Source organism: Aphidius gifuensis, linkage group LG2 (assembly GCF_014905175.1).
Source record: "Aphidius gifuensis isolate YNYX2018 linkage group LG2, ASM1490517v1, whole genome shotgun sequence".
Classification (NCBI taxonomy): domain Eukaryota; kingdom Metazoa; phylum Arthropoda; class Insecta; order Hymenoptera; family Braconidae; genus Aphidius; species Aphidius gifuensis.
Window position 1 is genome coordinate 12,149,190 of NC_057789.1, and position 14,917 is coordinate 12,164,106.

The 14,917-nt window shown below is 28.7% G+C and overlaps 2 protein-coding genes and 1 pseudogene across 2 annotated transcripts; 2 read left to right on the forward strand and 1 right to left on the reverse strand.

Annotated features, from left to right (window-relative positions):
• Positions 1–530: 530 nt before the first annotated feature.
• On the forward strand, positions 531–2,805 carry LOC122849118 (CD63 antigen-like). Its single transcript, XM_044147713.1, has 6 exons — positions 531–654; positions 801–878; positions 1,694–1,882; positions 1,973–2,143; positions 2,201–2,431; positions 2,504–2,805. Exons 2-6 carry the CDS (start codon positions 804–806, stop codon positions 2,699–2,701), a joined length of 864 nt encoding a protein of 287 aa, XP_044003648.1. The 5' UTR covers positions 531–654; positions 801–803; the 3' UTR covers positions 2,702–2,805.
• Positions 2,806–5,376: 2,571 nt separating this feature from the next.
• On the forward strand, positions 5,377–6,239 carry LOC122849148 (CD63 antigen-like). The gene is made up of 2 exons (XM_044147764.1): positions 5,377–5,831; positions 5,909–6,239. Exons 1-2 carry the CDS (start codon positions 5,706–5,708, stop codon positions 6,149–6,151), a joined length of 369 nt encoding a protein of 122 aa, XP_044003699.1. The 5' UTR covers positions 5,377–5,705; the 3' UTR covers positions 6,152–6,239.
• A 123-nt stretch (positions 6,240–6,362) lies between these two features.
• LOC122849120 lies at positions 6,363–7,767 on the reverse strand (annotated as a pseudogene).
• Positions 7,768–14,917: the final 7,150 nt, after the last annotated feature.

The following is a 14,917-nucleotide window of genomic DNA, read 5'->3' on the forward strand; positions in this document are numbered from 1 at the left end:
CATGCATTGCAATGAGGAGTTTCTGGGATGATGATTGCTTTTATTCATCATGTTAACAAAAATTATTTTTTATAAACTTTTGTTTTTACTTTTCAATAATAAATAAATAAACCTGTAGATTTTTTTTTTTGTAATTACATTTTTGAATGATTAATTATTTTTTTAAATTATAAGGCTGTTGGAATTCTGTTTGCTATTTACCTTCAAGGTCACATATAAAACAGCCTGACAACCATAAATAAAAAAATAAATCTTTCATATCGTATTTTATCATGTAAAATTACATTTCTGTAAATAACTTTTCTGTAAATTTGTATATTCAAAAATAAACAAATAAAATAAAGTTTAATTAACAAAATATACATACCTACTTATATATTTTTATTGATGAAAAAAAAAAAAAAAATAGAATAAAATATAAATGTATAAAAAAATTAAAAAATCTATGATTTATAAAATAAATTAAAAATTGATTGATGATTATTCATTTCAGTGACTTATGATACGAGGTCACATGAAACACACATGTCGTCATATCGCTGGCAGCTTTTCTCTGAGTCATTATCAGCAAGATAACAAGAGTCGACAGCCACCTGAATGTGTCGTACTTATATTTTAACAAAATAAAAAATACGCCAGTTTACAGTTGTCTTTGTAAGAATTAAAAATATTATCAATTTATATTAAACTAATTCAATTATTTAATCAATTTTAATTTAGCATCATTTGTGTTTTAATATAGTATAAATAAATTTTTATTGTATTATGTTAAATACTAAAAATTAATTATTATTTTCAAGATAATGGCTGCGACGCACCTCGAAATGGGCCTAAGGTGCATCAAATATCTTCTGTTTGGTGTTAATGCATTATTTGTGGTTTGTTTATATATTTTTTTTATTCAACTATTAAAAATATTTTCTTTAGTAAATATTACGTAAATACAATATATACCATAAATGTCATTTAATTTTTATTTTTTTTTCACCTGACTAATATATTGGAGGGTAAATAATACTTGCGTTAAAAATTTATAAAAATTTCATTGTTACTATCAAAAAGACTATCAATTACGAAAATTCATGGTTGACCATCTGTCGTGGATTTTATTCCTTGAAATTTTTTTTTGAAGGGGAAAAATCGAATGGAAGGTTATTTATATTTTTTTGTTGATTTTTTTTTTTTTTTTACATTTAAATAATATAAAGCAAAACAATATTAAAACTTTACTTGCTTGTGTTCTGACAAAGACCTGACAAATAAAACAAACTATTGTGGCCTCGATTTTTGAAGTTTATAGTTTAAATATGACGCGGTTCGAACGGTTAATAATAAAACAACGTATAGAGTCTCGGTCAAACGATCAATAAAAAAAAATTATAAGACTGATGAAATATTTATGTAAAATTAGGTAAAATTGTCTCTAAAATTTTCAAAAAATATTTACAATATCATAATAAAATATTAAAGTAAATAAATTAATATATATTTTTTTTATTTTACTGATGATTGAAATAACATGAAACTCATTTTATTATCTTTCTTTGTTAAAAATATCTTTATTATCAGATTTCTTATCGTATATCACCATGGTTCTCATCAAGAAAAAAAATAAAAAAGCAAATATTTTTCCAATCATCACTAATATTTTTTTTCATGACTATTGTTTCAATTGAAATAATATTTTTTTTAGCTTACTGGAGTTATGATAATATCGATTGGCACAACAATATACGCTGTTTATGAAGATTTTCAACATTTTTTAGACCAAACTTATTTTTCACCAGCTTCTGTACTAATGGTACTTGGTGTTTTAATATTTGTCATCGCATTTTTTGGTTGTTATGGTGCTATCAAAGAAAGTACCTGCATGGTACTCGTGGTAAATATTTATAATATGTTAAAAATATTATTTATAAATTCATTAACTGAAAATTAACTAATAATAAAAAAAAATTTAATTACTTTTTAGTTTGCATTTTTATTGACAATTGTTTTAATTGTTGAAGTTGGTACAGCATTTTCGGCTTATTTACTTCAAGATAAAATAACGAGTGTCATAAGAGACAATATAAATTCAACAATGCAACAATATAAATACAATACTGAAGCTGCTGCTGGAGTTGATTTTATGCAATCAAGGGTAATTTAAATAAATGAATGAAAATTAATCATTTGAATAATATTAAATTAATTTTAGTTACAATGTTGTGGATTCAATGGACCATATGATTGGGAAAATATATTAAATAATGAAAATAAAGATTTTCCTGGGCCAGATTCATGTTGTGCATTTACTGCTGTTGTTGATGATGATAATAAAATATGTGCCGGACCATACCAGCATGGTTGTCTTGAACGTTTGATAATGATTGTTCACAGAAGTGCATTGAATCTCAGCACAGCTGCAATTGCGATCGCTTTGATTCAGGTTAATTATTTTTTCTTGTTTTTATTTTTAAATTTAAAAATGAGTTAATGATATTTTTATTTTGTTATTTAGTTCACGGGAATAATGTTTGCCTGGACACTTGGTCAGGCAATACGAAAACAAAAGACAGCTAGAGAAAAAAGAAGATGGGAGCTCAGAGAAAATATTGTCAGTGGGTATCAGCCTTTGGGAAAAACTGATCCCTTCACAACTTATCCAGTTGTTTATATGAAATCTTCAGCTCCATTTGAAGCTTCTTTAGTACCCTAATTTATGTAACATGATTATTTGTTTTTTTTTTTCTATACAAACATCAATGAGTATCTTTAAAAAACATTTAATAATGTGAATGATATCATAGTTTGCGATAAAATTATGTTATATTAAATTTTGTTTGTTTCAACTTACACTTATATTGAATATACAATAATATACATAATAAATATAAATTAATATATAATAATTTTATCATTTGAAGCTTTTATTTTTCAACTAGAATATTTCAAAATTTATAAAAATTCATAAGACTCAGGAAATAAAAAATTAAATTCTTTTGATCGATAAAAGTAGTTTAAAGAATAATTTCATAAGATACAACGAGGTCATTTACAATCAATATATTTTTAAAACTATAAAAATAGAAATAATTAAGAAACATCATTCAAAAATTTGATGTTTCAAAGTTGAGAAAAAACATTAATAAATGCTTAAGAATTTTTTGACAAAAAAATAAATTTATTTTAAACCGGTAAGTATATTCTCTTTAAAAATACTTATTAATAATCAACAAAAAAAAAAAAAAATTTATATAATTCATTTGTGTAAACACGAAAATAATAATCGCTTCAGGGGAAATAGATGATAAAAAAAAATAAAATTTTTTTTTTGTCACACTCAACAGTTTGTTTCAAGCAGTTCAACGAATACACGTTGTTAAAAATAATAATAATAAAAAAATAAAAAAAGTGGAATTCAATAAATCAAAATTTGTTTTTTTTTTCCTAAATATAAATTAACATGACGTCTGTGTATGTAGACATGAATCAAAAAAGGGTACAATATTTTATGTATTTCATCAACACAATTTTCATGGTACGTTAAAATTTGATAAATAAAATATTCAATTGTTTGAAAATTTTTTTAATTTTTATATTGTTCAGGTATCAGGAGGATTGAGCATATACATTGGAATGGCTGATGATATTTATTATTATCATGTAATTAAAGTTTATTCATTCCCAACAGAAATAGTTAAATTCACTGGTATATTTATACTGATAATTGGATTCATAGGCTACATTGGAATTTTCAAAAAAAGAGGAAAACTAATAATTTGTGTAAATAAATTTAAATCTAAAAAAAATTTTAATATATTTATATGATGATAATTATTGAATATTTATATTTTTAGTTAATGTTTTTACTATTTATTGCAATTGTTCTGGAAATAAATGCTGCAATATTTGCATTTTATCTTGAAGATGATTCAATAAAAAGTTCTGAAAAAGAATTAAATCACATGATTAATAATTATTACATTGACTCAAAATCTGCCAGTTCTTTTGATTCTATTCAAGACAGGGTAATAATTTTAATAATAAATATAGTTTTAATATTAATTTTCTCGTAATTATAATTTTTTTTTTTTGTATTTTTAATTTAGTTGAGATGTTGTGGAGTTATGGGAGTAAATGACTGGAATAATATTCGCATTGATCATAAAACAATACCAAATTCTTGTTGTCAAGTTAGATTTACAAGTAATAATGATGAAAAAAATAAATTTGTTTGTGCTGAATATTATGATTATGGTTGTCTCAATCAAATGAAAAAAATCATAAAAATGAAAACAATTTTATTAATATTTGGAACAATGTCCGTTATTTTAATACAGGTAAAATATATAAAACTTATACAAGTAAATGTTAACTATTTCAAATAAAATATTTAAATTAATATTTATTTTTATTTAATTAGCTGGCTGGAATCGTATTCATATCAAAATTGAGAACAAAAGATGAAGAAAACAAGTTAAACAGACAAAAATCAGAATTATCAAAATTAGTTTACCCTGATAGATTAGAAGGATAAAAAAATTCCAACTTTTTTTTTAAGTTTAATCCACTACATTTAACAGAAAAAGATAAAAATTGTTTTAAAAAATGTTTAAAAATATTGGAAAATTTTACATTTAATATCTATGATTCATAAGTAACAAAATACATAAAAAAAAATTTTGTTTCGATAAAAAACACAAATGAAAACACAAATAGTTAATGAATAATAGATAAAAAGAAGTAGTCATTTAGAAAACATCGAATTAGTTGGTCATTTGTAGCCACCTCGACAAGTTTCTGAGAAAAAAAAAATTTATTTTTGTATTTTATTTATTCTAAATTTTTTTTTTTTTTAAACGTGGCTTTGATTTTAATTTGTGTCTATTAATTACTATTATTATTTTTCATAAAAAGTGATTTATTTTTTCTATCCCTTTTTGGATTAATTTAAAAATGAACGACGAAAATCAAAGCACGAGGTTGAAGTGGTTTCTTTGTGTGATGAATGGACTTTTTGTGGTTTGTAAAGAATTAAATATAATTAAAACAAATTTTTATACGATTAAAAAAAAATTGTTATACAACTAAAAAAAAAATTTCAAGTTTAATTATTTCATTATATTGTGTATTTAATTTAAAATGATATTATTTTAATTTAAACTTGAAATTATTTTTATTTAATCATAATTCCATCACAAGACATAAATAATTCTCAAAGAATAAAAAAAAAAAAGCTTCAAAATAATAATTTATAACGATGTTTTAGTTGAAAATTTTTCGCGACAATTTTAATATCAAATGAATTTTTCAATTATTTTCCAAAAGAAGAAAAAACACATAATTTTTTTAATTTTTTTGTCAATTTATTTATTACCTGTATCATCACCTGTGTAATTATCTTTTTTTTTATTCCTATTTTTTAGCTGAGTGGAACAATATTATTATCTATTGGCGCAAGTTTTTTTATTGCATATGCCAATATTAATCACCTACTTTACCCTCATCATTTCACACCAACAACTATATTATCAATCTTTGGATTATTAATACTTGTCACATCATTTATCGGATTTTTTGGTGCACTTAAAGAAAGCTCTTCACTGATTTTTTTGGTAATTAAAAGATATTAAAATTAAAAATTATTAAAAAAGTAATATAAAAATCATATGTATTTTTTATTTTATTAGTTCTTGTGTTGTTTGGTGATTCTTGTAATAATGGAATTATCAGCTTCAATATGGATTTGGACAAATAAAGATAATATGATAGACATTGGAGAAATTATGTCACAATATGAAGAAAATCAAGAAGCTCGATTGACCCTTGATGCAATGCAAACATCGGTAATCAAATAAGAAAATTAACTATTAATCGACAAATAAACTAATAATAAATTTAATGATACATTTTTTTGTTCTAGCTTCAATGCTGCGGATCTACTGGCCCATCAGACTGGGTCAAATATCGTAATCATGTGATTAATGATATTTCAGCACCACATTCATGCTGTTTTTCAACAAAAAACAATGAAAATAATACAATTACATGCTCTGGTTATTATCAAAAAGGTTGTAGTGGTCCATTAAAAACATTTATACATGAAAACGCAATAAAAATAATAACATCAGCAATAATTATTGTGTCAATTCAGGTAAAATATTAAAATATTTATTTTAAATCAAAGCAATAAAACCAATTTTTCAATAATTAATTTCAGATAATTGATCTTGTATTGTCATTGACATTTAGAAAAACAGTAACAGAAAAAAAAGTAGCTATAGAAATGGAAACATGGCAAATACGTAATAGCTCCATTTATCATCCATTGAGCAATGGTTATAATTCATATATACATTTTGATTCGATTTAAAAATGTTTAATACAAAAAATATAAATTAAATTAAATTATTACATGTGTATATTCAATGATTGGATTAAAATAGTTATCATTTTAAAATTTAAAAATAAATTATTAAAGGAATATTAAGAAAATTCAATGTATCAAAAAAAAAAAAAACAGTCCATTGTAAAAATAAAAATTCACGTTGATTTGAATATATATACATTATAGACATATATGTATATAATTCATATTAAACAAGTTACCAAAAATTCTTTGATTTTTCAAGAATTTCAATTGTTTCGTGAGAATTTTTACCTGATGAAAGATAAGGAGGTGTAAATTCTCTGTAAGCTATGCAAACTCGTCGAAGATCGATATCTTCTCTTAACACTGAATGTTCCCATTCATATCTACAAAAGAAAAAAAAAAAAAAAACAAATAAAAATTATTAGACAAATTTCAACTAATAAAAAAAAATTATATTTTTGATTCTTTTATTTATTAAAATACCTTGAAGGACCATATAAAATCATCAAAGATCTTGCAGGCATTGGTAATCTGATGACGACATCGCCAACAATTACATCAGCATTCGGCTGTTGTCGTTCAACAACTGGAGGATAAGTATCAAGATCAGGAAGATTATACTTGGTATTTGGACCACTAAATTTTGTCATAGTCAATACTGAATCACCAATAACATTGACTGTTACTATTCTTTCTCCTACATATCCAACAATCATCAATATGTGGATCAATTATGAGCCTCTTTCTTTAGCAAAAGTATACTCCAAACTACATTGTTCAATTGTACAAAAATTTTTTAACAATGATTCATTATTTAATTTGTGTTGAACAAATTTTGTTGTTATAAAATCCATTAAAATTACCCAAACGTAATTTACGCTTTTAAAATTACATTTTGGTCCATAATTTTGTTTCTACGACCACTTTGTGATGTTTCCCAAGATAATTCATCAAGATTATTTATCAAATTTTTGATTCAGTGACTTAAAAATCTAGCTAAGACAATAAATTTAAATAGTTAATTTTATTATTATTAGTTATTTGTTTGATTATAATATTAATTTTAATTAATGTACCTTAATAAATACACCGGGATAAAATATTGGTGTTCAGTATGATTTGGATGATTGTTAAGAAGATCAATATCCCAACCAGGCGTACTTTATCACATTCTGGACAATAAACGTAGCAAAGCAATTGCTAATAAAATTAAATATGACATTATTTTGATTAAATACATGTTCATCTCAACATATATTAAAATGAATATGGAAATTAATAATTTGTAAACAATAAATAAAAATTTACCTTGAATTTTTTCGTAAAATTTTGTTTGCAAATTTTATATTCTTTTCATAAATAAAACATGCTCGAATACCTTTACAACCACATGAACGTATTTGTCCCATTATCTTACTGTTAATCATCTAATTATTTGTTCCAAAAGAAAATATTAACCAATAATTTATTTATTTATGATTGACTAATTTATTATACACGTCAACAATGGAGGCAGCCATTTTCTGTCATAGTGTTATCGAACCCATGAAGACAAAAAATCAGAAGAACTATAACTTGCTAAATGTATAAAAACTCCGGCACCTGCACCCGCAGTCCAATTCACAGGGCAAATTTTTTACAATTTAGGGCTATTTTTTGCCGCTAATGGCGCTTGTAAAATTTTTTTTATGGCGGTCCATGATAGCGACGCATGCGCAAATAAAATAATCTATTTTTTTGAGTATGTAAAACACACTTAAATTGCACAAGGCACGTACAGTGTCATAAAGCATTTATTTAAAATTTAAAATTTAAAATTTAATTTTTCTCTCAATTTATTTTTTCATTATTTTTCTAGAATATTTTTTCTATCATATTTTTCTATTACAAAATTTACTATCTACCTTTTTCTTTGTATAAAATCTTTTGTTTACATTTACTCAACATAATAAATATAAAATTCTAAATAAAATATTTCAAATAAAAATAAATCAATATTTTAATTTTCACAAAAGAAAAGAAAATTAAAATAAAATAAAAAAAAGAAAATTTAAAATAAAAATATTCAGTCTTGCTTCGCTCGTATAACGAGCAACATTATTTTGTAAAATAAAAAATAAATTTAACTTTCTAGTATTAAATTATATTCTGGTGAAATTATTTGTGTTTAACCCCACAAATTGGTGACCCCGACGTGATCCAGGGTACATTTAATACGAACAAAAGTTAAATTCAAACAAACAAACAATTTAAAAACAAAAAAAAAAAAAACGAAACAAAAGGACCATGGAAAATAGGACAAATGAAGGTCACTATGACTTTCTCACGGGTTTTGGGTTCTCAGGATCAGGTGGTACATCATCATCATCAACATCAGGTGCATGTGGGAATCAGAATAATAATAATAATCATAATCAGCACCAAGAACATCCAATGGAACAACAGCAAGAGACAATGGCTGGATTTAATGATGTACAGAAAGCCATGATCACCAGTATGCTCAACGAGAGCCTTGTAAACACAGTATCAAAACCCCAGGTACCAAATTTTTTAAAAGATCGTCCAGAGTTGTGGTTTATACTCGTCGAAGCTGAGTTTAATGCATTAAAAATTAGAAATGACGAGACTAAATATTACTCAGTCATTCGTGCACTTGACGCTGAAACATTACAACAGGTTACTGATATATTACACAATCCACCAGTAATTGATAAATACAGACGTATAAAAGAAGCTATTATCCAGAGAACTTCAATCTCTCGCGAAAAGCAAATACATAAACTTTTGAGAGAGATGGATTTAGCAGACAAGAAACCAACACAGCTTCTCAGAGAAATGAAAGAGTTAGCTGGTGACTCAATGACAGAGGACATGCTCCACCAACTTTGGCTAGACAGGATGCCAAATCAAGTTAAACCCTTGTTGGTAGCATCATCAAACTTGACACTAAATGCTATGGCTGAAGTAGCTGATAGGGTGATGGAAGCCACCAGAAACTCATTCGTCATGGCTACATCAGCATGTAATCAGAAAGACACCACACCATCACATACACAGCTTCGTATGGAAAAAAAAATAGAAGACCTGCAACAAATGTTACTTGATTGTATGAAAGAAATTAAAGAGTTAAAAGTACAAAGAAATAACTATCAGTCTAGACCAAGATCAAGATCTAGATCAAGACCAAGAAGATACTCACAAGGAGACAGCTCTCTCTGCTTTTATCATAATCAATTTGGTGACAAAGCAAGACGTTGTACTCCACCTTGTACATTTGTATCACAAGGACAGGGAAACTAAACAACCTGCCACCAATTGGAACAGTTGGTGACAGTAACAAAGCTGCATTTAAATTAGATACATACCAAGAATTACGTCTACACGTCTTTGACAACACATTACAACAAAAATTCTTAATTGACTCTGGATCCATTGTGTCCATTATACCTGCTTGCAACTTCAAGAACAAGGTAAAATCTGATTTAAATTTATATGCTGCAAACTGTTCCATCATTCATACATATGGATCAAAGACTTTAAAAATCAACCTTAATTTAAGACGAGAATTTTTATGGTCATTTATAATCGCCGATGTACAATCAGCCATCATTGGAGCTGATTTTCTTACTCATTTTGGGCTTTTGATAGACCTGAAAAACAAACAATTAATTGATTCAACAACAAAATTGACAACAAAAGGTCAAATACTCACCACGAACAACTTCAACATCTCAACAGTTAATTCTACAACACCATATTCCAATCTCCTTCAACAATACATTGATATCACCAAGCCATCAATAAAACCAAACATTAACAAGTCTGGTTACGTTCACAAAATAATAACAAGTGGACAACCAGTTGGTGAACGTTGTAGAAAATTGGCAGGAGAAAAAGCAGTGGCAGGCAAGAATCAAATAAAAGAACTTCTTGACTGTGGCATAATACGACCATCAAGCAGTCCATATGCCAGTCCCATTCATTTGACACGAAAAAAGACAGGTGAATGGAGACTCTGTGGTGATTACAGAAAATTGAATGCTATTACGCAACCAGACAAGTATCCACCACCCATGATACAAGACCTGTTTCCTTACTTACATAAAAAAATGATATTTTCATCACTGGATCTGGCTAAAGCTTATCACCAGATACCAATGGATCCAGATGATAGTAAGAAAACAGCAATAATAACACCATGGGGACTCTTCGAGTATGTTGTGATGCCATTTGGTCTTCGTAACGCATGCCAGACGTTCCAGAGGTACATTGACTCGGTCTTCAGAGATCTACAATATGTATTTGTGTATATCGACGACATATTAGTAGCATCATCGACTCCAGAAGAACACAAACATCACCTGGAAGAAGTATTTAAAAGATTAAAACATCACTCTCTCACAATCAACATAAATAAATGTCAATTTGGTAAAAAACAATTAAATTTCTTGGGATACACCATCAACCAAAATGGATTCACACCAATGACAGACAACATTAAAAAAATAATTGATTATCAAAAGCCAGAGAACATCATGGAGCTCAGGAGATTCCTGGGTATGTTAAACTACTACAGACGATGCATACCACAAGCAGCAAGTATGCTATTACCACTCAACAACTACTTGAAGGACGCCAAGAAAAACGACAAGAGGAAAATAATGTGGAATGATGTATCAGAGCAAGCTTTTGAGGACTGTAAAACATGTCTAGCTAACATCACTCAATTAGCTTTTCCATCAGCATCATCACCAGTCATATTAAATACTGATGCATCCACCACAGCTATTGGTTCTTCACTCGAACAGCGAGATGACAATAATAACTGGGTTCCAATTGGATTTTTTTCAAGAAAATTGAGTGAGGCTGAAAAGAGGTATAGCACGTATGATAGAGAGCTTTTAGCAATATTTTCTAGCATAAAACACTTCAAACACTTACTCGAATGTCGTCAGTTCACCATCAGGACTGATCACAAACCTCTTGTCCATATGTTCAACAAAAAACTAGAAAAAGCATCTGAACGACAGATACGACAGCTTGATTATATATCTCAATTCACAACAGACATAGTCCATGTGAAAGGAGAGGACAATGTAGTAGCTGATGCTCTGTCACGCATAAACACAATATCAATGCCAACTCAACTGGACACACAAACAATACACGAAGAACAAACAAAAGACGTTGAACTTCAGGATATAATCCAAGGCTCGACGTCATTAAAACTTCATGAACTGTCAATCGAAAACTTCAAGCTGTATTGTGACATATCAAACAAGGTTGTTAGACCGTATCTACCAGAAACACTACGTAAGACAGCATTCCAGGTGATACACAACACATCACATCCTAGCATCAGGAACACAGCTAAAACAATTAAAGAAAAATTTGTGTGGCCATCAATGAACAAAGATACAATAAAATGGGCAAGAGAATGTATCCAGTGTCAAAAAGCTAAAGTACAGAGACACAACAAACCTCAACCAGAGCACATTGTGGTGCCAGACGAACGTTTTAGCCACATACATATAGATATAATCGTATTACCAAACGTCAAAGACTATCAATACTGCCTTACAATTATTGATAGATTCACAAGGTGGCCTGTGGCAGTGCCTTTAAAAGACATAACAGCTGACACCATCACAACAGCACTTTTCGACAGCTGGATAACACAATTTGGTACTCCAATAACAATCACGTCCGATCAAGGTACTCAATTTGAATCTGCACTGTTCCAAGCACTAGCCAAATTCATTGGTGCTAGAAAGAACAGAACAACACCATATCATCCTCAATCTAATGGATTAGTGGAAAGATGGCACAGAACTTTGAAAGCTGCACTCATGTGCTCACCAAAACCTTGGATTGAGATATTATCAACTATAATGCTAGGCCTACGTATGAGCTTCAAAGAGGACTTACAAGCTACACCTGCTGAAATGGTGTATGGCACTGGTCTTAGACTACCAGGTGAATTTTTTATCCACAACAGTATGTCAGTTAATCCACAATTCTTCCTGGAAAAACACAGAGAAATCATGAGAGGACTAAAGCCATCACCAACTGCTCACCACAACAAAAGCAAAATTTTCATCTTAAAGGACCTAGATACATGTACACACGTGTTTGTGAGATCTGATAACGTCAAAGCACCACTGGAAAGTCCATATACAGGTCCATTCAAAATAATCCAGCGAGAATCTAACCTGGTCTACAAAATAAACATGAATGGCATACATAAAAATATATCTATACAAAGATTAAAACCAGCTTACATTAGTAAAAATGATACTGACCAAGATGACCACGACATAGTTGATGATAATAAAACACAACAACAACCTGAACATGAATGGAAATCATCAATGGATCGACCCAAACGCACATACACAAGACGAAACGTCACTTTTTCACAAGCTCCAAAGCGACTTAGGAGGGAGTAATATGGCGGTCCATGATAGCGACGCATGCGCAAATAAAATAATCTATTTTTTTGAGTATGTAAAACACACTTAAATTGCACAAGGCACGTACAGTGTCATAAAGCATTTATTTAAAATTTAAAATTTAAAATTTAATTTTTTCTCTCAATTTATTTTTTCATTATTTTTCTAGAATATTTTTTCTATCATATTTTTCTATTACAAAATTTACTATCTACCTTTTTCTTTGTATAAAATCTTTTGTTTACATTTACTCAACATAATAAATATAAAATTCTAAATAAAATATTTCAAATAAAAATAAATCAATATTTTAATTTTCACAAAAGAAAAGAAAATTAAAATAAAATAAAATAAAAAAAAGAAAATTTAAAATAAAAATATTCAGTCTTGCTTCGCTCGTATAACGAGCAACATTATTTTGTAAAATAAAAAATAAATTTAACTTTCTAGTATTAAATTATATTCTGGTGAAATTATTTGTGTTTAACCCCACATTTTTATATAGATTTTACATACAAAAGCTTCACGAGCGCCGCCAGTGGAGGAAAAAAGCCCTAAATTGTAATGCCCTGTGAATTGGACTGCCGTATTCACGGGGCAAAATTGTTCTCATTAGGGCTTTTTTTTCCGCTGATGGCGCTAAACAAAATTTTTTTTATATAAGCTGTGTTCGATGGTCGTAGCTGTGTTCGATGGTCGTCTCGGCTCAGTTCCGTCTCACTTACGGCTCACTTATGGCGCTAGCGACGTACGGTTGTTTGAAGAACTACAAAGGCACAAAATCTCAATACTGCACCCGTATTCAGAGGATGTTCTCATTAGGGCTTTTTTTTCCGATGGCGGCGCTTGTGAACTTTTTATATAGATTTTACATAGAAAATTTCAAAACAACACCATCGGAAAAAAACATAATAGAATCCTCTGAACACGAGAATACGAAATGCTTATCTATATCATCACTGTATTAATGCCCCAATAAATATTGTTTTATTTACAGTGATGATATAGATAAACACCTATTGAATTTTGTGCCTTATTCTGCTTTCGCTCATAAAAATAAACCGACAATTTTAACCGAAAACCATCAACTACAGCATCATTCATATAGAAAAGCTTCACAAACGCCACCATCGGAAAAAAAAACGCCCTAATGAGAACATCCTCTGAATACCGGTGCTGCAGTTCAATTCACAGGACATTACAATTTAGGGCTTTTTTCCTCCACTGGCGGTGCTTGTGGAAAATTCTTGTATGTGAAGGCTATATAAAAACACATAAGTGCCATCACCATGAAAAGCCCTAAATTGTAAAAAATTTGCCCTGTGAATTGGACTGCGGCACCCGCAGAGAGAAGTCTTTTCTCTGCACCCGTACACACCCGCACCCGTATTCAGAGGATGTTCTCATCAGGGCTTTTTTTTTCCGATGGCGGCGCTTGTGAACTTTTTATATAGATTTTACATAGAAAAGCTTCACAAACGCCACCATCGGAAAAAAACGCCCTAATGAGAACATCCTCTGAATACGGGTGCAGCACCCGTATTCAGAGGACGTTCTCATTAGGGCGTTTTTTTCCGATGGCGGCGCTTGTGAACTTTTTATATAGATTTTACATAGAAAAGCTTCACAAGCGCCACCATCAGAAAAAAAACGCCCTAATGAGAACATCCTCTGAATACGGGTCAAGGTCCCTAGATGAGTTACTGGATTTAGACAGGTCATCTGAAGCTAGAATTTGGGACGCCATATTGGGGATCAGTGGTTGTGCGCATGCGTATATGTACACAAGATAGGTACGTATCACGTATGTATGCGTGGATAGTCACACACATTCACACATGTTTATCAATGTTTATATTTGACATTGTCTGACGTTGAATTGAATTTAATTTGTTAATTATAGATACTTGATATTTGATTATAAATGCAATTTGTGTGATAATATTAGTACTCCTATATTCAAATAGACAAAGTTAAATTAATATACTATCATAATTATATTTTATTTAAAAGAAAAAGAAAAAAAAAACTTCGTTCAGGTTATTTTATTCAATAATATTTTATAAACATTAATATTCTTATTATTATTTCATTTCATATTAATTTA